This window comes from Pan paniscus, chromosome 18 (assembly GCF_029289425.2).
Source record: "Pan paniscus chromosome 18, NHGRI_mPanPan1-v2.0_pri, whole genome shotgun sequence".
Classification (NCBI taxonomy): Eukaryota; Metazoa; Chordata; class Mammalia; order Primates; family Hominidae; genus Pan; species Pan paniscus.
Window position 1 is genome coordinate 32,100,121 of NC_073267.2, and position 24,049 is coordinate 32,124,169.

The 24,049-nt window shown below is 50.3% G+C and overlaps 1 protein-coding gene across 10 annotated transcripts; it reads right to left on the bottom strand.

Moving 5' to 3' along the window:
• Positions 1-3,047: 3,047 nt before the first annotated feature.
• On the bottom strand, positions 3,048-23,886 carry LOC117978918 (battenin-like). Of its 10 annotated transcripts, XR_010110247.1 has the most exons (15): positions 23,866-23,884; positions 15,077-15,173; positions 14,378-14,449; positions 13,410-13,489; positions 13,204-13,289; positions 12,326-12,398; positions 12,095-12,238; positions 9,762-9,874; positions 8,385-8,431; positions 8,236-8,304; positions 8,086-8,141; positions 7,864-7,957; positions 3,506-3,646; positions 3,233-3,404; positions 3,048-3,128 (listed from the first exon to the last, which is right to left on the bottom strand). XR_010110247.1 is itself a non-coding variant. In XM_063597535.1 (14 exons), the coding sequence occupies exons 2-14, from the start codon at positions 15,134-15,136 to the stop codon at positions 3,285-3,287; spliced, it is 1,134 nt and encodes a 377-aa protein (XP_063453605.1). In that variant the 5' UTR covers positions 15,137-15,173; positions 23,866-23,884; the 3' UTR covers positions 3,048-3,284. The 10 variants fall into 10 exon arrangements, 8 of the variants coding, with proteins under 8 accessions (XP_063453605.1, XP_034808219.1, XP_063453606.1 ...); XM_063597535.1 differs by having other exon boundaries at positions 3,048-3,404; positions 8,086-8,120; XM_034952328.3 differs by having other exon boundaries at positions 3,048-3,404.
• Between the last annotated feature and the right edge of the window lie 163 nt (positions 23,887-24,049).

The following is a 24,049-nucleotide window of genomic DNA, read 5'->3' on the forward strand; positions in this document are numbered from 1 at the left end:
TGCACTCCAGCCTGGTGACAGAGCAGGACTCCATCTGAAAAAACAAAACAAAACAAAACAAAAACAAAAAACAACAACAAAAAAGAATTAGCCAGGTGTAGTGGCGCATGCCTGTAATCCCAGCTACTTGGGAGGCTGAGGTGGGAGAATCACTTGAACTCAGGAGACTGAGATTGCAGTGAGCCGAGATAGCACCACTGCACTCCATCCTGGGCAACAGAGCGAGACTGTCTCAAAAATAAAAAAAAAAAGAGGGAGGCTGAGGCAGGAGAATCACTTGAACCGGGGAGACGGAGGTTGCGGTGGAAAAAGAATGGAAAAGAGCAAGTATTGGTGGGGACGTGGAGTCCTCGTACACTGCCAGTGGAATGTAAAATTGCAGCCACTTTGGGAAACAGTCGGGTAGTTCCTCAAAGGATCAAACAAAATTACCATCAACCCAGCAATTCCACTCCTTGATATTATCCAAGAGAAATGGAAAACATGTGTCCACACAAAAACTTTACTCAAACATTTATAGCAGCATGATTCATAGTTATGTCAAAAAATTGAAACCCCAATATCCATCAACTAACAAATGGATAAATAAAATATTGTGGCTGGGTGTGGTGGCTCATGGGTAATAATCCCAGCCCTTTGGGAGGCTGAAGCAGGTGGATCACTTGAGGCCAGGAGTTCCAGTCCAGCCTGAGCAACAAAGCAAGACCTCGTCTCTACAGAAAAAAAATAAAAATTAGCCAGGCAGGGCCAGGTGCAGTGGCTCACACTTGTGATCCTGGCACTTTGGGAGGCCAAGGTGGGTGGATCACTTGAGCTCTGGAGTACAAGACTATCCTGGACAACATGGTGAAACCCCATCTCTACCAAAAATATAAAAATTAGCCAGGTATGGTGGTGCGTGCCTGCAGTCTTAGATACTCAGGAGGCTGAGGCAGGAGGACCCCTTGAGCCCAGGAGGTTGAGACTGCAGTGAGCTATGATCATGCCACTGTACTCCAGCCTGGGTGACAGGGCAAGACTCTTGGTCTCCAAGAAAACAAAAACAAAAAACAAGGCCTCCAGTACACACTAAGATTTGAGAAACACGGGTATAATGCAATGCAAAGGTGAGAGGCAGGAGTCATATCATAGCATGATCAGAGCTGATGTTTATTGAGTGTTGACATGATCTCATGTAGTTTCCAAAAGCAACTTATGAAATTCTGGTGCTATTATTATCCCATTGGACAGATCAGGAAACTGAGGTGCAGAGAGGTGAAGTGACTTGCCCAAGGTAATAGAGCTAGTGAATGGCAGGGTTGGCACCTGAAAGTCAGTTCCTTCTGCCCCCAAAGCCCATGCTATTAACCAGTGGGTCAGCATTTCCTAGATCTGGGTCCACAAACATCACTGGTCGTAATGGAGTAGTCTCAGGGGGAACTTGCATGTTCATTTTAAACTCCAATAGTTACATAACTATTTAAAGTAAAGTAGAAAATACATATATATCACCTCAAACTCATGATTTTAATAATATTTCCCTTTAAAATAACTGAATGTATATTAAAGGTTAGTTGCTTTAATGAAAATATTAAGTAAATAAAAGTACTGTTAGGTTCAGATATGGCAAATATAGTAGAAAGGGTAACAATGAAGTATGAGAAACACTAAGTCAGACTCAGTTTTTTTTTTTTTTTTTTGAGACAGAGTCTTGCTCTGTTGCCCAGGCTGGAGTGCAGTGGTGCAATTTCAGCTCACCACAACCTCCGCCTCCTGGGTTCAAGCAATTCTTGCGCCTCAGCCTTCCAAGTAGCTGGGACTACAGGTGCAAGCCACCACACCTGGCTAATTTTTTATATTTTTCGTAGAGACGGGGTTTTGTCACGTTGTGCAGGCTGGTCTCAAACTCCTGACCTCAGGTGATCTGCCCGCCTCAGCCTCCCAAAGTGCTGGGATTACAGGTGTGAGCCACAGTGCCTGGCCCAGACTCAGTTTACTGTAAAAATATGTAACAATTTATACATTTTACTGTGTATACAAACTGTACCTAAATAACAGGAGGCCAGGAGCAGTGGCTCATGCTTGTAATCTCAGTACTTTGGGAGGCCGAGGCAGGACTGCTTGAGCTCAAGAGTTCAAGACCAGCCTGGGTAACATAGGAAGATCGCGTCTCTACAAAAAAAAAAAAAAAAAATGAGCTGGGCTTGGTGGCATGCACTTGCAGTCCCAGCTGCTTGGGAGGCCAAGGTGTGAGGATTGTTTGAGTCTAGGAGGTCAAGGCTACAGTGAGCCATGACTGTGCCACTGCACTTCAGCCTGGGTGACAGAGTGCAACCCTGTCTCTAAAAATAAAAAATAATAATAAAATAAAATGCCTCAGGTGCCAACCCTGCCATTCATTAGCTCTATCTACTCACTGATGGAACAGTGAATACATAGATTTGATGGGGGCTGGACCACATGATAAAGCAACTGTAACAAAATGTTAACATAGAACAGGGTGGCGCATACTCAGAATGATTCACTGCACAATTCTTTCCACTTCTCTGAAAACTTGCATGCTGGAAAGAATGTCCAACATGATTGTTTACAGATTGTCCCAAACAATGAATGCATGAATGAATGAGTACGTAAGGCCTCAAAGACGGCAGAGGCCAGGTACAGTGGCTCACACCTGTAATCTCAGCACTTTGGGAGGCCAAGGTGTGCGGATCACCTGAGGTCATGAGTTTGAGACCAGCCTGGCCAACATGGCAAAATGCCGTCTGTACTAAAAATATAAAAATTAGCCAGACATGGTAGTGCCCACCTGTAATCCCAGCTACTCGGGAGGCTGAGGCAGGAGAATTGCTTGAACCGGGAAGTGGAGGTTGCAGTGAGCCAAGATCACGCCATTGCACTCCAGCCTAGGTGACAGAGCGAGACTCTGTCAAAACAAACAAACAAACAAACAAAAAAGGGAGAAATCTGCTGACATACCTTCTTTATGCTGTCTATATATAGGAAAGTGGGCATGTATTACTTTCATAATAAAACTTTCTTTTTAGAGACAAAAACGATATAAGAAGTCCATGGATAAAATCGGCATTTATTCAGAAGGCATGATGCCAGGAAGAAACTCCCCAAGTGGGAGACAATGGCTGGCCCCCCTGCAAGGGAAACAAGGCTTCAGCCCTTCCCTACTCCCAGACCTGCCGGGAAGGCTGGGAGCACAGTTCATGGAGGGTCTCTGGGGTGGGCCTGGGTGTCTGACCTGTCCCTCTGCCCACAGGTGAATGTGACCTGCGTCCTGAGGATCCCGAGTATCAGGAGAGCTGGCAGAGGAAGTCATGCAGAGGCAAAGCCAGGAGCCCCGACAGGGAGATCCCCAGTGTGTCAGAGATGCAGGTGGCCGCCATTGCAAACTCCCGGTGCTCATCACTGGTCTGGGAGGGCAGAGAGCAGGGGTGAGGCTTCAGTCCCAGACATCCCTGCCCTGGGTGTCCCTGGACAGGCCACCCCCAGCCCTTGCCCGGCCAATGCTGACCTCCAGGGCGATGTTGTGGAAGGTGTTCACGTAGGCTGCGCCTCCCAGGAGCCCCTCATACAGAATGATCAGGAAGACGAGGTAGATGCTTGGCAGAAAGCCGAACCACACGTCTGCCAGCAGGAACACCAGGTTGAGGCACTGTGAACAGAGGGAGAGGCTAAGCCTGGGACCAGGGCGGGGCAGGGAAGGAGAGGTGGCCTCCCCTCCAGGGGCCCCTGGTTTTAGGAGTTACTGGTGAAGGAGAGGGCTGCCAGGTCTAGATAAAATCTCAACACCAGCCCGGTGCGGTGGCTCACACCTGTAATCCCAGCACTTTGGGAGGCTGAGGTGGGCAGATCACCTGAGGTCAGGATTTCGAGACCAGCCTGGCCTGGTCTCTACTAAACATGGTAAAACCCCATCTCAACTAAAAATACAAAAATTATCTGGGTGTAGTGGTCCTGTAGTCCCAGCTACTTGGAAGGCTGAGGCAGGAGAATCACTTGAACCTGGGAGGCAGAGGCTGCAGTGAGCCAAGATCGCAGCACTGCACTCCAGCCTGGGCAACAGAGAGAGACTCCATCCCAAAAAAAAAAAAAAAAAAAAAATTCTCAACCTCAGCCTGGTGCAGTGGCTCATGCAGGTAATACCAGCACATTGGGAGACCAAGGTGGGATGATCACTTGAGGCCAGGAGTTCGAGACCAGCCTGGGCAACATAACAAAACTCCGTCTCTACAAAAAATTTAAAAATTAGTTGAGCATGGTGGCACGCACCTGCAGTCCCAGCTACTCGGGAGTCTGAGCCAGGAGGATTGCTTGAACCCAGGAGGTGGAGGCTGCAGTAAGCTATGATTGTGCCACTGCACTCCAGCCTGGGTGACAGAGCAAGATCCTGTCTCATAAAAATAAAAATAAAAATAAAAATAAATAAAAAAAAATGGAGGCTTCTTAAAGGAAGTGGGACCATCGAAACCAGGATTTCTCAATTGCAGCACTCTTGGCATTTGGTGCTGGTTGTTCTGCATGGTGAGGGCTGTCCTGTATATGGCAGTGCATTTAGCAGGATCCCTGGCCTCTGCCCGCTAGATGCCCATAGCATCCCTCAGTTGTGACAACCAAAGCATGCCTGCAGACGTTGCCAAATATCCTCTGGGCAGCAAAATTGCCCCTGTTTGAAAAACCGTTGGTTCACGATGGTAAAACAAGGTGGGAGTAGCCGGGCATCCTATTCAGCTGGGCTCGAACTCCTGGTCTCAAGCAGTCGCTGCCCCCCTGCCTCAGCCTCCCAAAGTGCTGGGATTATAGGCAGGAGCCACCGCACCTGGCCAGGAAGCCTCTTTGATCCCCACCCCAGGGTGTAGGTCCCACCTCTGTGCCCCAGTCTCTCAAGGAGGTGCCATCCTCCCAGCCCTGACCACACCACATTGCCTCTTGTGCAGTGTGTAGGCCTCCTCCTGGCGGTTCATACTTTTCGTATATGTAAGAATCGCCTGGGGATCTAGGTACAAATGCCCCAAGCGGGGCTTACCCTAGAGGTCCTAATTCATTAAATCTGAGGTGGACTTAAAGATGAGCATTAAAAAGGACACACCTCTAGCCAGGTGTGGTGGCTCACACCTGTAATCCCAGCACTTTGGAAGGCCAAGGCGGGTGGATCACCTGAGGTCAGGAGTTCAAGACCAGCCTGGCCAACATGGCGAAACCCCATCTCTACTAAAAAATACAAAAATTAGCCAGGTGTGGTGGCACGTGCCTGTAATCCCAGCTACGCAGGAGGCTGAGGCAGAAGAATCGCCTGAACCTGGGAGGCGGAGGTTGCAGTGAGCCAAGATCACGCCATTGTACTCTAGCCTGAGCTACAAGAGCGAAACTCTGTCTCTAAAAAACAAAACAAAACAAAACAAAACAAAAAATTTGCTGGGCTTGGTGGTGCGCACCTGTAATCCCAGCTACTCGGAAGGCTGAGGCTTGAGAATCGCTTGAATCTGGGAGGCAGGGGTTGCAGTGAGCCAAGATTGCACCGCTACATTCCAGCCTGGGCAACAGAGCGAGACTCCATCTCAAAAAACAAAACAAAACAAAAAACATTATAGCTAAAAACATGTAGCTTAAAACCATAAGCTACATGTTTCAGTGGTATCTACAAGCACCCTGAGTTATAAATTTGGGGTTTTGTGGGTACAAACCCTGGGCTTGCAGCACTGCTCAGATAAATAAGGAAGGAGGCTGGAGGATATTTACATGCTTTTGCCATAATACGAAAGTGTAATCTTTTTTTTTGAGATAGGGTCTCACCCAGGCTGGGGTACAGTGGCATGATTATGGCTCACTGCAGCCTGGAACTCCTGGGCTAAAGCGATCCTCCTGCCTCAGCCTCCCAAGTAGCTGGGATTACAGGTGAATGTCACCACACCCTGTTGTTGTTTTTTGTAGAGATGAGGTCTCGTGATGTTACCCAGGCTGCTCTCTCAAACTTCTGGGCTCAAGCAATTCTCCCACCTGGCTTATTTTTTTTTTAAATTTTTTGTAGAGGTGGGAGGTCTCACTATGTTGCCCAGTCTGGTCTCAAGCTCCTGGCTTCAAGTGATCCTCCCACCCTAGCCTCCAAAAGCATTGGGATTACAGGTGTGAACCACAACACCTAGCCTAAAGTATAATCTCTATTTCTGTATTTTGCTATCACAGAATTGAGTTCCTAAGTCTTTTTTTTTTGGAGATGGAGTCTTGCTCTGTGGCCCAGGCTGGAGTACAGTACTGCAATCTCGGCTCACTGCAACCTCCATATCCGGGGTTCAAGCAATTCTCCTGCCTCAGCCTAGTGAGTAGCTGAGATGACAGGCAGGTGCCACCACGCCCAACTAATTTTTGTATTTTTAGTAGAGACGGGGTTTCACTGTGTTGGCCAGACTGGTCTCAAACTCCTGATCCTGACCTCAGGTGATTCACCTGCCTTGGCCTCCCAAAGTGCTGGGATTACAGGTGTGAGCCACCAGGACTGGCCAAGTTCCTAAATTTCAAAGGCAGAGGACTTTCCTGTCACAGTTGACAGTTTATTGTAACAGTTACCTGCAGGGGCTGTGGATTTGTAACCTTGAAACAATGAATGCTGGTTATATGAAACTCCTTTTATTAGACTGTTGTAAGGAAGGGTGTTTGCACCCTTAAAGCTGTAAACTACTGTTTGCCAAGGGCAGTTGAATTTGCTCACCACCCTCAAGATAAATAACCCACTGACTTCAAAGTCACCAATTCTATTATAATTAACTATCTAGAATAAAAGAACTGTATATTTTCTTATAGTTAGAAACATTATTTGAAAGCCTGTCTCTTTGCCTGAGGTAAATGACCTATGATCATGCCACTGTACTCCAGCCTAGGCGACAGAGGAAGGTTCCGACTTTTCCTTTCTTTTTTCTTTTTCTGGGAGACAGGGTCTCGCTCTATTGCCTAGGCTGGAGTGCAGTGGCATGACCTTGGTTACTGCAGCCTTGACCTCATGGGTTCAAGTGATCCTCCCACCTCAGCTTCCCAGTAGCTAAGACTACAGGTGTGCGCCACTGCACCTGGCTAATTTTTGTAGAGATGTGATTGCGCCATGTTGCCCAGGCTGGACTTGAACTACCAAGCTCAAATGATCCACCTGCCTCAGCCTCCCATAGTGCTGGGATTACAGGCATGAGCCACCTGGCCCGGCCCAATCCCAATGCTTAAAACACACACACACACACACACACACACACACACTACAAAATCTTGTTCTTCGATTCTTTCTCTCATCTCTATTTCTTACAACTACCCTGAAAAATAGGTATTGGCCACACCCAATTTATACATGAGGAAATTGAGGCTCAGAGAGGTTCTGAGACCTGCCCTAAGTCACACAGTGGCTGAGTACTGAAGCTCAGTTTTGCTTGGCTCCTGAGACTATACATTTTACATGGAGCTCTGCTGGACTTTGGTTCCCTGTGCTAAGAAATGATAGTGTACAATTTACACTTCCCTGTAATCCCAGCACTTTGGGAGGCTGAGGCCGGCAGATCACCTGAGGTCAGGAGTTCAAGACCAGCCAATATGGCAAAATCCCATCTCTACTAAAAATACAAAAATTAGCCAGGTATGGTGGTAGGCGCCTGTAATCCCAGCTACTCAGGAGACTGAGGCAGGAGAGTCACTTGAACCCGGGAGGCAGAGGTTGCAGTAAGCCAAGATTGCGCTACTGCACTCCAGCCTGGACGACAGAGCGAGACTCTGTCTCAAAAAAAAAAAAAAAAAATTTACACTTCCCACTGATAGTGGGAAGCAGGGGGTTTGGGGAAGCTGGGAGCCAAGCTGGGAGCCAAGGTGGGAGTGAAGTGAGGGGCAGGGGTTTGGTACCTGCAGCAGGGCCAGGGCCCAGGTGAAACGGATGCGACAGCAGCGGAGAGAAGAGCGGGAGGCAAAGACGCCAGCCTGGTACAGCATCTGGTACCTGAGGTTAGGGTTGAGGGTAGGAGAGGAGGCTCCTCCAGGGACCATCCCGCTCCCCCCAGTGCCTACTGGGCAGCGCAGCTGCATCACCACGGCACCCTCCCAGCCCACTGCCCTCGCTCCTCTTACCAGCGGTATTGCTGAGCGTGACTCAGGGAAGTGTTCTGGAAAAAGAGGAGTTCAAACTGCAACAAATACCAGACAGGGGAGATGGACGGAGCCGTGTGGGTCCCAGCCCCAATCACCACCTCCACACCCCTCCTAGCACCCCTCACTTACAAGTCCCTGGTTAATGAAATACTTGGCAAAGTAAACTACGACCAAGGGAACAATGTACCATAGCAGACCCTGGAAAAGGCAGAAGATATAAGCGGGGGGCCTGGAGGTGAGCAAGCCCCACAGGGACATACCCCAGCCATCATCCGAACCTTGAACACTGTCCACCTTTCCCGAAGGGAGAGGCTGGAGCTGGAGCCTGCAGGGGAACAGAGAGAGAAGGGCAGATGAAGTTTTCACACTGAAGACTCGGCAAAGAGGCACCGGTATGACAGAATTAACCAGACCACGCAACAGTGGGAACTCACTTACGTGCCACTGGATTGGACACTTAAAAATGGTTAAAATGGCTGGGCGCAGTGGCTCATGCTTGTAATCCCAGCACCTTGGGAGACTGAGGTGGGCGGATCACCTGAGGTCAGGAGTTCAAGACCACCCTGGCCAACATGGAGAAACCCCATCTCTACTAAAAATACAAAAATTAGCCATGTGTGGTGGCAGGTGCCTGTAGTCCCAGCTACTCGGGTGGCTGAGGCAGGAGAATCACTTGAACCCGGGAGGCAGAGGTTGTAGTGAGCTGAGATTGCGCCATTGCACTCCAGCCTGGGCAACAAGAGCGAAACTCCGCCTCAAAAAAATAAAGTAAGATAAAAAATAATAAAATGGTAAACTTCGAGTAATATACATACTTTATCATGATGAAAATAAAAGCTAACCAGGTGAGACCTCTTCACGTCTCTTTGATTTTTAATTTTTTTTTATTTTTTGAGACAGAGTCTCACTCAGTTGCCCAGGCTGCAGTGCAGTGGTGCAATCTCAGCTCACTGCAGCCTCTGCCTCCTGGGTTCAAGTGATTCTCGTGCCTCAGCTTCCCAAGTGGCTGGGACTACAGGCATGCACCACCACACCTGGCTAATTTTTTTATTTTTAGTAGAGACGGGGTTTTACCATGTTGGCCAGACTGGTCTCAAACTCTTGATCTCAGATGATCCATCTGCCTCAGCCTCCCAAAGTGCTGGGATTACAGGTGTGAACCACCACACCCGGCCAATGTCTCTTGTACAGCTCCACAGATGGCCATTGGCCCACCCTGCCCAGTCTCACTGGCCATTCTCTGGTTCTAGAACATCCCAGCTTATCCCCACCGCAGGGCCTCAGCACTTGTGATTGGAATGCCTGGTACATGGTAAGTACTCAATTAATATCCCTCCTTCTCTCCCTCCCTTCCTTCCTTTCTTTTCTTTTCTTTTCTTTTTTTTTTTTGCGACAAGGTCTTGCTCTGTTGCCCAGGCTGGACTCAGACTTCTGAGCTCAAGCGGTCCTCCTGCCTCAGCCTCCCAAAGTGCTGGGATATTACAGGCATGAGCCACTGTGCTCGTCCTCAACAAGTATTTCTCAAATAGACAAAGGCTTTTCCCATAACCAGTACACTCACTCTCTTTCCCCTCTTAACTTTGCCTATTGCAGAGAGGAAAAGGCCAAACCCAGAGAGAAAGAAAGTGACCTCTCTGAGGGTCTGTGTCTCCTACCTGGCTTCGACTCCGGGGCCTCGGTTCTTATGAGGGGCTGCCGGGCTGCGCTCTCTGCCTCTTCTTCCCCTCCAGGGTCCTGGGCCTCAGGAGATGTGAGCAACAAGAAATAGCTAGGAGTAGGATGAAGGCAGGGTCAGAAAACCCTACTGGCTGGGAAGGTCCCCAGGGACCATCTAGGCCACTTTTCCCAGGGAACACCTCTACCTTTGAACACTTCCAAAGATGGGTAGCTCACTGCCTCTAAGGCTTCTACGCTGTGCGGGAGAGCTCCAATTGTGGACAAAGGCTTCCTTCTTTGGAGCTGAATTTATCTCCTTGTTCCTATTCATGGGCCTTCATTTTGTTTTGATTTTTTTCAGAGACAGGGTCTTTCTCCAGCATCCAGGCTGGAATGCAGTGGTGCAATCATAGCTCACTGCAGCCGCGACCTCCCAGGCTCAAGCAATCCTCCCGCCTCAGCCTCCCAAGTAGCGGGGACTACAGGCATGTGCCACCAAGCCCGCCTCATATTTTCCATTTTTTGTATAAATGGAGTCTCGCTATGTTGCCCAGGCTGGTCTCAAATTTCTAGCCTCTAGTGGTCCTCCAGCCTCAGCCTCCTAAAGCACTGGGATTACAGCTGTGAGCCACTGTGCTCAGCAGGCCCTTGTTCGGACTGCTGGCTCATACCTAGCGAGTCAGTTCTGTTTTCTGGCCATTATTATTCTAATGGTTGCTCTAGCTCCCATTAATTATACGTTCACTCTGTGCTAGGCCAGAACTTCCTCGATTTTAGTCACTTAGGTTCTGGCTTCATGTTATTTGCCATATCCATATTCCTCCTGTATATATATATTTTTACTTAATATTTTTCTTTAAATGGACTCACTTTTTCTACTTAGACTTGTCCTAAGCACTAATCTTGTGAAGGGCCAGGTGTGTCTGGCTAGTTCAAAGTGTGTGTTTTTTTTTTTTTTTAGACGGAGTCTCGCTCTGTTGCCCAGCCTGGAGTGCAGTGGCACAATCACGGCTCACTGCAACCTCTGCCTCCTGGGTTCAAGCGATTCTTCTCCTCAGCCTCCCAAGTAGCTGGGACTACAGGCAAGCGCCACCAAGCCTGGCTAATTTTTGTATTTTTAGTAGAGACGGGGTTTCACCATATTGGCCAGGCTGGTCTCAAACTCCTGACCTCGTGGTGCGCCCGCCTCGGCCTCCCAAAGTGCTGGGATTACAGGTGTGAGCCACCATGCCCGGCCAAAGTGTTTTGTAATATGCATGAAAATACACAGAACTAATCAGGCCGGGCACGGTGGCTCACGCCTGTATTCCTGGCATTATGGGAGGCCAAGGCAGGTGGATCACTTGAGGTCAGGAGTTTGAGACCAGCCTGGCCAACACAGTGAAACCCCGTCTCTACTAAAAATATAAAAAATTAGCCAGGCATGGTGGCATGGGCCTGTAGTCCCAGCTACTCAGGAGGCTGAGGCAGGAGAATCACTAGAGCCCGGGAGGCCGAGGCTGCAGTGAGCTGAGATCACACCAGTCACTGCACTCCAGCCTGAGTGACACAATGAGACTCCGTCTCAAAAAAAAAAAAAAAAAAAAGGGAGTCACCATGGTTCAGGCCGGTTGCCCTGGCACTCAGGCAGGCAAGGCTACACATTCAAGGCCAACCTGGTCAACACTGATTAAAAAAAAAAAAAAAAAAAGGAACTAATCAAATAAAGTCCACCCTCATCCTACTTCTAATCACCTTGGGAACCACACTGTGCTGAATGCATTACCCTCATCACCTCCAAGGAAAGCAAGAACAACTGCCATTTGAGATATGGGGAAACTGAGGGTTCAGAGAGGTGGAGTAACTTGTTCAACGCTACAAAGCTAAAAAGTGGCAGCTCCAGGACTCACACCTGGGGCTATCAGAATCCAGATTCCGCCTCCCTTCACAGCAAGGTAGGGACTTGAAGATTGCAATCATAATCAAGTTTTCTTTTCTTTCTTTTTTTTTTTTTTTCTTCCTGAGACAGAGTCTCACTCTGTCGCCCGGGCTGGAGTGCAATGGCACGATCTCGGCTCACTGCCACCACTGCCTCCGGGGTTCAAGCGATTCTCCTGCCTCAGCCTCCTGAGTAGTTGGGACTACAGGCACCCGCCACCACACCTGGCTAATCGTTGTATTTTTAGTAGAGACGGGGTTTCACCATGTTGGCCAGGCTGGTTTCCTGACCTTAGGCGATCCGCCCTCCTTGGCCTCCCAAAGTGCTGGGATTACAGGCGTGAGCCACCACACCCAGCCATGGCCAAGTTTTCTCTCCTTGGACCCCTCTCCCTCCCGGCTCAGGGTAGCTCACCTGGCCAGCAGCAGGGCAGGGATACCCAGCATGGACAGCAGGGTCTGCTGAGGGGAGAGGCCGGCCTGGGTGAGGCCCAGGTAGGACAGGGCCCCCAGCAGCCCAGCTCCCCCAGTCCCTGAGGACCACCAGGAGATCACGGCCCTGGGAAGGAGAACACAGGAACATTCAGGAGGACCTAGGCTGACCATGGGACAGCCTCTCCCCACACTCCCTGCTCCACCTGCTTACCTGGGGTAGAAGGCAGTGAGGGAGAGGAAGGTGACCTCCCCAAGGCCTGATGAGATGCTAGCGAAGACCACACCTGGGGGGAGGACAAGCACTGGGATGGTCACACCTCACCTTGCCACACTGCCCAGGCCTCTAATGTGTCTGGCCATGGCCTCCTCAGTATCAGCTCATAGAGGCTCCAATAGATCCCATGCATAGGCCAGGTTCCAGGTCTGAAGCAGAGCCCCACTCCCCTGCGTGTCCCTTCATGGAGAGTGGCACCTCCATCCACCCAGTTATCAGACCAGGGGCAGACATGCACCCTTGATGTCTCTGCCCCTTCATCAGTCTTTTTCTTTTCTTTTCTTTTTGGAGATGGAGTCTCGCCCTGTCACCCAGGCTGGAGTACAGTGGCGTGATCTCTGCTCACTGCAACCTCTGCCTCTCAGGTTCAAGAGATTCTCCTGCCTCAGCCTCCCGAGTAGCTGGGATTACAGGCTCCTGCCACCACACCCAGCTAATTTTTGTATTTTTGGTAGAGACGGGGTTTCTCCATGTTGGCCAGGCTGGTTTCGAACTCCTGACCTCAGGTGATCTGCCTGCCTTGGCTTTCCAAAGTGCTGGGATTATAGGCATGAGTCACTGTGCCTGGTCCATCACAGAGTCTTGACTTTGTTCACCTCAATCTCCATCTAATTCATCCATTTTCTCCCATCTCCTCCACTGCCTACCCCTCCAAATTGTCTCAGTCTCCCATCTCCTACTGCTGATAGCCCTAGCAGGCTTCTAAGGGTGACAGAATGAATCCCTTTCCTCTGGGAGGCTGGGGAGACTCTTCCCACAAATGCTCTGATGCGGTTCCTCGGGGCTCCCCATCTGACACAGAACCACACACTCACCACACAGGCTGGTCCCCACAGAATGAGAAAAGGCAACCAGGACGAAGCTTCCAGCAGCACAAATCCCACTGACGAGAACCCGGGGGCTGAGGGGGTGAGAAGGGAAGGGAGGGGGAAGGTCGGTCTCTACTCTCAGCATCTCAGCCATCCCGGCCTCCCCTTTCTCAGCTCCTGCCCACCCTGCCTCCCACTACCCTCACCCAGACCTGTAGGGCAGCAGGTGAAGGCCAAGAGGAGCCAACAATTTGATGACGAGTGTGGGGAGGATGTCCGCCAGGAGCACAGCCTGGGACAGGAGAATAGAGTGAGACCGCAGAGCTTCCAGGGGACAACCCTCCCAACCACGTGGCCAAGGAGAGGCAGGAGCTGGCCAAACAGGCCTGCTACAAACACAGGCTCTGGAGTCAGGCACGCCTGGGTTCAAGTCTCAGCTCTGCCACTCCTTAGTTGTGTGTCAAGAGTTTATACTCTCTGAGCTTCAGTTTCCTCATCTGGAAAATGGGAATATCATAGCGCCTAGCTCACAGGACTGCTGTGTGGCTTAAACGAGCTAATATATGCTACAGACAGAAAGGACTCAGAAACTATATATATATATATATATATATATATATATATATTTTTTTTTTTTTTTTTTTTTTTTTTTTTTTGAGAGTGAGTCTCATTCTGCCACCCAGGCTGGAGTGTAGTGGCTCGATCTTGGCTCACTACAACCTCCACCTCCTGGGTTCAAGTGATTCTCCTGCCTCAGCCTCCCGAGTAGCTGGGATTACAGGCATGCACCACCATGCCTGGCTAATTTTTGTATTTTTAGTACAGATGGGGTTTCACCATGTTGGCCAGGCTGGTCTTGAACTCCTGGTCTCAAGTGATCCATCCGCCTCAGCCTCAGAAATTATATTAAGGTCTCAATTATTATATGTATATATATATTTTTTTTTAATTTTTTTCCTTAAGATGGGGGTCTCACTATACTGCCCAGGCTGGTCTCAAACTCCTAGGCTCAAGTGATTCTCCCAAAGTGCTGGGATTACAAGTGTGAGCCAGTGCGCCCAGCCCAGGTCTCAACTGTTTTAATCATGACAGTCCCAGCTGGGTAGTGAAGGGCTGGGAGTGGGGTCTATAGACCCAGGGGCCCTGGGTCAGGCAAGGACCAGGTGAGATGAGTACGCGCAGCCGTAGAGACAGAGTTGCAGTCAAATCGTGATGAGCTGTTGTGGGGCATCGGCGTTGGGCCTGGGTCCACCTAATGGGAGAAAAGCATGTCTTTCACCCTGGAGGCAGAGGGATAGACACACAGAGCCTGGCTCCCGTCCCAGCTCTGCCTTCACTTGAAGGATGGCTTTGGGTCAGCAGTGACTGACTTCTCAGGACCTCAGCGTCTCTGCATGCACAATGAAGAGGGGGTTTCCATATGAGTCTCACACTACTAGACCACAGGCCACAGATGGCCCTGTAAATGGACTTTGTTTAGATAACACATTCAAGAGCTTTCTTTTTTTTGAGATGGAGTCTCACTCTGTTGCCCAAGCTAGAGTGCAGTGGTGTGATCTTGGCTCATTGCAACTTCCACCTCCTGGCTTCAAGCAATTCTCCTGCCTCAGCCTCCTGAATAGCTCAGACTACAGGTGTGTGCCACCACACCCAGCTAGTTTTTGTATTTTTAGTAGAGTTGGAGTTTCACCATGTTGGCCAGGCTGGTCTTGAACTCCTGACTTCAAGTGATCCGCCCGCCTCAGCCTCCCAAACTGCTGGGATTACAGGTGTGAGCCACTGCGCCCAGCCAGAGACTGGAAACTTTACCCCACCTTGTCCCACCCCCTCATCTTCCCACAGGGACTAACCATGGTGGTGGTGGTAGAGAGTCACTTACATGGCTCTGGTTTCCCGATGTCCTCTTGTGGCTAAGGATGTCGTGGGCGGCACTCAGCATCACCACATAAGAGAAGTTGTTGCAAAGGCCCAGCAGCCTGGAAGGAGCAGGACAGGTCTCAACTCCCTCCTCATCCTGCAGCCATCTGTAGCCTTTGTGCCAAACCTTCCCTTACCTGTGCCCTTCAATCAGCCCCCTCTTTTTTTTCCCTCCATCACCAGATCCCATCCTCATTCAATGTTGGGGTCAAAAATACAGGCTTTGGTGCTTGGGCAAGATAGTGAGACCCCCATCTCTACAAAAAATTTAAAAATTAGCCAGGTGTGGTGGCTTGCACTATAGTCCCAGCTACTTGGGAGGCTGAGGTGGGAGGATTGCTTGAGTCCAGGAGTCAGAGGCTGCAGTGAACTGTGATCATGCCACTGCACTCTAGCCTGGGTGACAGAGCAAGACCCTGTCACAAAAATAAAAAATAAAAAGGAAGAGGCCGAGTGCAGTGGCTCACACCTGTAATTCCAGCACTTTGAGGGGCCGAGGCAGGCGGATCGCCTGAGGTCAGGAGTTCGAGACCAGCCTGACCAATATGGAGAAACCCCATCTCTACTAAAAAATACAAAATTAGCTGGGCGAAGTTGCACATGCCTGTAATCCTAGCTACTCAGGAGGCTGAGGCAGGAGAACCACTTGAACCCGAAAGGCAGAGGTTGCAGTAAGCCGAGATTGTGCCATTGCACTCCAGCCTGGGCTACAAGAGCGAGACTCTATCTCAAAAAAAAAAAAAAGGAGAGTGGTCACAGAGAGTTTCTGGGAGAGGCCTTGGAGGCTGGAAGTGAATCCAAGTCTGTGATCCCAAAGCTCTCTGAACAGAGTGCAGAGGTGCGATCTCAGCTCACTGCAATCTCCGCCTCCTGGGTTCAAGTGATTCTCCTGCCTCAGCCTCCTGAGTAGCTTGGACTATAGGCACGTGCCACTATACCGGCTAATTTTTGTATTTTTGGTAGAGACGGGGTTTCTCCATGTTGGTCAGGCTGGTCTCGAACTCTTGGCCTTAAGTGATCCACCCACCTCAGCCTCCCAAAGCCCAAAGTGCTGGGATTACAGCCCAGGCTGGAGTGTAATGGTGTGATCTTGGCTCACTGCAACTTCTGCCTCTTGGCTTTAAGCGATTCTCCTGCCTCAGCCTCCTGAGTAGCTTGGATTACAGGTGCCTGCCACCATGCCTGGCTAATTTTTTATATTTTTAGTAGAGACGGTGGCGGGTCGTGGGGGTGGGGGGGGTTCTCTATGTTGGCCAGGCTGGTCTTGAACTCCCGACCTCCTGATCCACCCGCCTCGGCCTCCCAAAGTGCTGGGATTACAGGCGTGAGCCACCTTGCCCGGCCCCCATGTGGGTGTTAAAATGCCAATCGTAGGGGATTCCTGCATTCCCATAGGCTGCTTGACTTCACCGTCCCCACTGCCCCCACCACTGTGGCTTTGATTTTCCTCCTTATTCTGGAACCAAGAAGATTCTGTCTTCCCTTTGAGCTTAGCTACCTATTAAAAAAAAAAAAAAGCAGCACTCCTCATTATATTTTGCTTAGTGTATGCATGCATTTGGAATACAAACCTCTAGTACTTCTTTATGCTTGCATCTTGAACACAAGTCTCTGAGACTCCAAAAAAAATCCAGATCATTGGGTGCAGCATTTGTCTGCTCCCCACCAGCTGTTCGCATTGCCATAATCCCCTACCTTAAGCTTCAGCTAAAATAAGCTCTCACATGGCTGTAATCCTTGCCGTTCCCTATTACCTTTTTCCCAGCCTGCCTCATTCATCTTGGTTTCCTGCCTGTCTGAAGCACCTGAGCCTGTGACTCCTGGTGAAAATATCCTGCTGGCCAGGCTTGGTGGCTCACACCTGTGATCCCAGCACTTTAGGAGGCCGAAGCGGGTGGATCATGAGGTCAGGAGTTCGAGATCAGCCTGGCCAACATGGTGAAACCCTGTCTCTACTAAAAATACAAAAATTAGCCAGGCATGGTGGCTTGTGCCTGTAGTCTCAGCTACTTGGGAGGCTGAGGCATGACAATTGCTCGAACCCAGGAGGCGGAGGTTGCAGTGAGCCAAGATCGCGCCATTGCACTCTAGCTTGGGTGTGCCCCTGCTCCCCAGCTGGGGGATGAGAAGGGTCAAGGAATGAGTGGGGAAGGAGGAGGAAGAGTGAATGAAGGGCTGTGGGAAGTGCTGTGATGGGTACTTTACGCATTCGGGGTGCAGAGGAAGGAGACACCCTTGTGGGCTCTGCCACTTTGGGGAGTCTCCCAGGAAGTTGAGGTTGGGACAGAGGTGTGCTGCCTCCCACCAAGTGCCCTGGAATCAGACTAGCTGTTTTTTTGTTTGTTTGTTTGTTTGTTTTGATGGAGTCTGGTTCTGTCACCCAGGTTGGAGTGCAGTGGTGCAATCTTGGCTCACTGCAACCTCCACTTCCCAGGTTCAAGCAATTCTCCTGCCTCAGCCTCTTGAGTAGCTGGGACTACAGGCACACACCACCAAGCCCAGCTAGATTTTTTTTTTTGTTTGTATTTTTAGTAGAGACAGGGTTTCATCATGTTGGCCAGGCTGGTCTTGAACACCTGACCTCAGATGATCCGCCTGCCTCAGCCTCCCAAAGTGGTGGGTTTACAGGCATGAGCCACTGTGCCTGGCCCAGACTAGCTGGGTTTATGTGAATCCTGGCTCCACCCCTTTCCAGCTACATGACTTAAGCTCTCTGAACTGCAATTTCCTGGTCTGTAAAATAGACCATGAAATAGTAATTCAGAAAATGAGGACATTATCAATGAGTCTTAAATGACACGTAAAGCATCCAACAGTGGCTTAGCAAGGACTCAAGCATGAGCTCTTATTATTTGACATCTTATTTATTTATTTATTTGTTTTGAGACAGGGTCTCACTAGGCTAGGCTAGGCCAGGTTAGAGGGTAATGGCACAATCATAGCCCACCGTAACTTTGAACTCCTGGATTTGAGTAGTTCTCTCACCTCAGCCTCCCTAGTAGCTGGGACTATAGGCGTGCACCACCACACCTGGCTGGCTAACTTCTGTATTTTTTGGTAGAGGAGGGGTTTTGCCATGTTGCCCAGGCTAGACTCGAGCTCCTGGCCTCAAGTGATCCTCCCACCTCGGCCTCCCAAAGGGCTAGGATTACAGTCGTGAGCCACTGCGCCTGGCCAAAAAATAATTTTTTTTTTTTTTAAGAGATGAGGTCTTGGCTGGGCACGGTGGCTCACACCTGTAATCTCAGCACTTCTGGAGGCTGAGGCGGGTGGATCACTAGGTCAAGAGATTGAGACCATCCTGGCCAACATGGTGAAACCCCGCCTCTACTAGAAATACAGAAATTAGCTGGGCCTGGTGGCACACGCCTGTAGTCCCAGCTACTTGAGAGGCTGAGCAGGAGAATCGCTTGAACCCAGGAGGCGGAGGTTGCAGTGAGCCGAGATCACGCCACTGCACTCCAGCCTGGCAACAGAGCGAGACTCCGTCTCAAAGAAAAACAAAAACAAAAAACAGAGATGAGGTCTCGCTATGTTTGCCCAGGCTAGCCTTGAGCTCCTGGACTCAAGCAATCTTCCCATCTCAAGCATTCCTAGTAGCTGGGACTTACAGGTGCACTTTCAGCTCTTGAGCAAGGTTTGGGGAAAGGAGACTTGAAAATTTTAGACTCTCAGGGCCACCTCCTGCTTGCGGTTTGCAGTGGCTTCCCGGGAGCGCCCAAGGCTGGCCTGCCGCCTGGCTACAGAGAGAGGCTGAAGGCTTCCTGGGGCTGGGAAGTCGGTGGAGTCCAGGAGCCTCCGTTTCCTGGAAAACAGCTCCACCTGCTGGCTGTTGTGCGCCTGCAGTCCTGACCTTGGCCGAGTCTGCACGGGGAAGGGAAATGCATGCTGGTCCAGCGGGGGGCGCCTGCAGGGGACATTGGTGCCGCGGTTGGGATGGAGGCGTATGGGATGAGACTAGGGCAGAGGTGGACATGCCGTTCTGCGTGGACGTATGAGGCGCGAGTTTTGTGAGCACCGTGGGTGTGTGAGCAGCATGTGGTATTGGGTGTGTGCCGTGTGGGTATCCTGCGCGACGTGTGGCGTGGGACGTAAGTGTGAGGCGGCAGGGGGTTATACGGTTGGAGGCAAAGTGGGAAGAGTGAAGTGTTGAAGGGGCGTGTTTGTGTTGTGTTGGGATATATGTTGTGCAGGAGTTGCCAACGCTGTGGATGTGTGGAGGTCATGTAGTCTCTGAGGTGCACAATATTGTTGGTAGGAGGTGTTGGCGAGTGTGTTTGGGAAATATAATTAAGAAACAAAATATCTAAACCCAACAAACTTCTCCACAAAGGTAGTAGAGACAGAAAACAGTTTTATTATTATTTTTGGTTAAAAAGTTGTAAAATGGGCCCGGCGTGATGGCTCACGCCTGTAATCCCAGCACTTTGGGTGGCTGAGGCGGGCGGATCACCTGAGGTTGGGAGTTCGAGACCAGCCTGACCAACATGGTGAAACCCCATCTCTACTAAAAGCACAAAAAATTAGCCAGGTCTGGTGGCGCATGTCTGTAATCCCAGCTACTCAGGAGGCTGAGGCAGGAGAATCGCTTGAACCCGGGAGGTGGAGGTTGCAGTGATCCAAGATTGTGCCACTGCACTCCAGCCTGGGCAACAAGAGTGGAACTCCATCTCAAAAAAAAAAAAAGTTTTAAAATGTATTATTATTTTTCGTAGAGTTGGGGGTTTTACTATATTGCCCAGGCGGGTCTTAACGCTCAGCCTGAAGTGATCCTCCCACCTTGGCCTCACAAAGTGCTGGGATTACAGACGTGAACCACTGTTCCTGGCCTTAAATTGTATGTATTTATTTATTTTTAGAGAGAGGGTCTTGCTCTGTTGCCCAGGCTCGAGTGCAGCGGTGAGATCATAGCTCACTGCAGCCTTGAACTCCTGGGCTCAATCAGCCTCCCAAGTAGCTAGGACTACAGGTGTGCATCACCACACCCACTAATTATTATTACTTTTTGTAGAGACAGGATCTTGCTATATTGCCCAGGCTGGCCTTGAACCCTAGACCTCAAGTGATCCTCCCACCTCAGGCTCCCAGTGCTGGGATTACAGGCATAAGCCAACGTGCCCGGGCTGGTTTTATTATTGAATAAGCATATTTTTTCTTTCTTTTTTGACATGGAGTTTCACTCTTGTTGCCCATGCTGGAGTGCAATGGCACAATCTCAGCTCACTGGAACCTCTGCCTCCCGGGTTCAAGTGATCCTCCTGCCTCAGGCTCCGGAGTAGTTGGGATTACAGGTGCCCACCACAATGCCTGGCTAATTTTTTGTATTTTTAGTAGAAAAATACACCACCATATTGGCCAGGCTGGTCTCGAACTCCTGACCTCAGGCAATCCAACCACCTCAGCCTCCCAAAGTACTGGGATTAGAGGCGTGAGCCACTGCACCCGGCTTGAATAAGCATTAAGTTAGAATGTGATGCACATCACTGGAAATCTGGTAAAAGATTGCAAAGGCAAAAAGAAATATCTCATCCTTCGTTACAGCCAAGCAGGTGTAAACCATTATCCTGTTTTCAAGATAAAATTTCAAATTCCATATTGTTACAGGAGCTGCAGGTTCATATGCCCACTGTGCAGTCACAGCTCTGTGACTCTGAGACAGTGGGGACGCAGCAGAGAGAGTTTAATGATCGCAGGGTGCCGAGCGAGGTGATGGGAGGAGACCCTCAAATCTCTCTCCAGGGAGTTCTGGGCTGGGCTTTTAAGGGGTTTGTGGGGAGTGATGGGCTGGAAAATTGGGGTCATTGATTGGTTGGGAAGGGGGATGAAATTGTCAGGGTGTAGAAGCTGCATTTTGCGGGGAGTCAGCTCCTTGTGGGGTCCTTCAGGTCAGCTGAGTCAGTAGTTCCATCAAGACCTGAAGGAATATCTCAAAGGGAACACCTAATGTAATGTCCAAGCTGTGATTCAAGAGCAGTTAGGGGGAACTATAATCTTCTGACAGGGGCTATGTGACTGTGGGGCAACAGGCACCAGATGGCTTTGGGGAAGCAGGTCAGGGAGCAGCTGCCCTGAGATCAATGCTGAGTGCACCGCAAGTTTGGTTTCTTTTCATTTCTCCCTCTCCCTTCTTCTCAAGTTTATAGGGGTGGTTGCAATACCATGTTTTCAAGATAAACAATGACTAGTCCTCACGTAAGAGGACATGACAACACCTTTAGTCAAACATAGTTCAGCCTTTTTTTTTTTTTTTTTTTTGAGACGGAGTCTCGCTCTGTCGCCCAGGCTGGAGTGCAGTGGTGCAATCTCGGCTCACTGCAACCTGCGCCTCCTGGGTTCATGCCATTCTCCTGCCTCAGCCTCCCGAGTAGCTGGGACTACAGGCGCCCGCCACCACGCCCAGCTAATTTTTTGTATTTTTTAGTAGAGACGGGGTTTCACTGTGTTAGCCAGGATGGTCTCAATCTCTGGACCTTGTCATCCGCCCGCCTTGGCCTCCCAAAGTGCTGGGATTACAGGTGTGGGCCATCGCGCCTGGCTTTTTTTTTTTTTTCTTTTGCAACAGAGTCTGGCTCTGTCTCCCAGGCTGGAGGGCAATGGCTCGATCTCGGGTCACTGCAACCTCCACCTCCTGGGTTCAAGTGATCCTCCTGCCTCAGCCTCCCAAGTAGCTAGGAATACAGGCGCGCACCACCATGCCCAGCTAATTTTTTTTTGTATTTTAGTGGAGATGGGGTTTCACCATGTTGGCCAGGCTGGTCTCGAACTCCTGACCTCAAGTGATCCACCCGCCTCGGCCTCCCAAAGTGCTGGGATTACAGGGGTGAGCCACCACGCCTGGCCCCAGTCTAACTTTATGATGGTAAGTGGGGTGACCACCTGTGTTATCGAATTGGCTTGTATGGTAGGGGTGAGTAGACACAAACTTTTCATATCTTTAGGACAGGAGGTAGCCTGCATCTTGGAGCAAGACTGAAGCCAAGCTTTTCCCTCCTAGGGGAAATGGGAGACAGGAGAGCTAACTGCCTTGACGATGGCATTTCGTCAGGGCTCCCAGGTCCTTGAATTCCTGAATTTGGAGACTGGCAAGTGGCTTATGTAGCCATCATGAAGATTTACATATGCCAGGCTGGGTGCTGTGGCTCACACCTGTAATCCCTGCACTTTGGGAGGCCGAGCCAGGTGGATCACTTGAGGTCAGGAGTTCAAGACCGGCCTGGGAAACATGGTGAAACCCCGTCTCTACTAAAAATACAAAAATTAGCTGGGCAAGGTGGCAGGCAACAGTAATCCCAGCTACTCAGGAAGCTGAGGCAAGAGAATCCTTTGAACCCTGAAGGTGGAGGTTGCAATGAGCTGAGATCGCACCATTGCACTCCAGCCTGGGCAACAGAGCGAAACTCCGAATCAAGAAAAAGAAAAAAATAAAATAAATAGTCGGGCGCAGTGGCTCACGCCTGTAATCCCAGCACTTTGGGAGGCCAAGGCGGGGGCGGAGGGGGGGTGGATCACCCGAGGTCAGGAGTTCAAGACCAGCCTGACCAACATGGTGAGACCCCATCTCCACTAAAAATACAAAATTAGCTGGGCATGGTAGTGCACGCCTGTAATTAATCCCAGCTACTTGGAGACTGAGGCACGAGAATTGCTTGAATCTGGGAGGCAGAGGTTGCAGTGAACCGAGATCGAGCCATTGCACTCCAGCCTGGGCAATAAGAGCGAAACTCCATCTCAAAATAAATAAATAAATAAAATTAAATAAATGAATAAAATAAAATTTAAAAATAAATAAATACATAAGATTTTTTTTGAGATGGAGTCTCACTCTGTTGCCCAGGCTGGAGTGCAGTGGTACAATCTTGGCTCAGTGCAACCTCTGCCTCCTGGGTTCCAGCGATTCTCCTGCCTCAACCTCCCGAGTAGCTGAGATTATAGGCGCCTGCCACTACGCCCGTCTAATTTTTGTATTTTAGTAGAGACAGGGTTTTACCATGTTGGTCAGGCTGGTCTCGAACTCCTGACCTCAGGTGATCCGCCCACCTCGGCCTCCCAAAGTGCTGGATTATAGGCGTGAGCCACCACGCTCAGCCTTATTATTTCTATCTTTCTTTCTTTCTTTTTTTGAGAGACAGTCTCGCTCTGTCGGCTAGGCTGGAGTGCAGCGGCAGGATCTGGCTCACTGTAACCTCTGCCTCCCGGGCTCAAGCAATTCTCCTGCCTCAGCCTCCTGAGTAGCTGGGATTACAGGCGCACGCCACCACGCCCGCCTAATTTTTGTATTTTTAGTAGAGACGGGGTTTCACCATGTTGGCCAGGCTGGTCTTGAACTTCTGACCTCGTGATTCGCCTGCCTTGGCCTCCCAAAGTGCTGGGATTACAGGCGTGAGCCACCGCGCGCGGCCAGCCTTATTATTTCTTTAAAGCATTTTTGAGACAGGGTCTCGCCCTGTCACCCAGGCTGGGGTGCAGTGGTGCGATCTCCGCCTCCCGGGCTCCAGCGAAACTCCCACCTCAGCCTCCTGAGTAGTTGGGACCACAGAGGGGTGCCACCACGCCCGGGTAATTTTTGCATTCTTAGTAGAGACGCGGTTTCGCCACATTGGCCAGGCTGGTCTCAAACTCCTGAGCTCAACCAATCTGCCCCCCTCAGCCTTTCAAAGTGCCAGGATTACGGGCGTGAGGCACCGCGCCTGGTTAAATCCGCGGTTTCCACAGGGAATTCCAGGCCCGCCCTCCTTCTCCCGGAAAGCTTACCGCTCGAGGACTACATTTCCCAGGATGCCCTGCGACTAACCAAGCCGGAAGACGGTTGTCTTGGTTGGGCGGGTCCGGGAGAGGCTCGTCTGTGGAGAGGTGGCCCAGCCAATGGGTGAGGCCGACTGAATCGAAAGCTACGGTGATTGTGCCGAGGTGATTGGAATCTTTGGCGCCTTCGTTT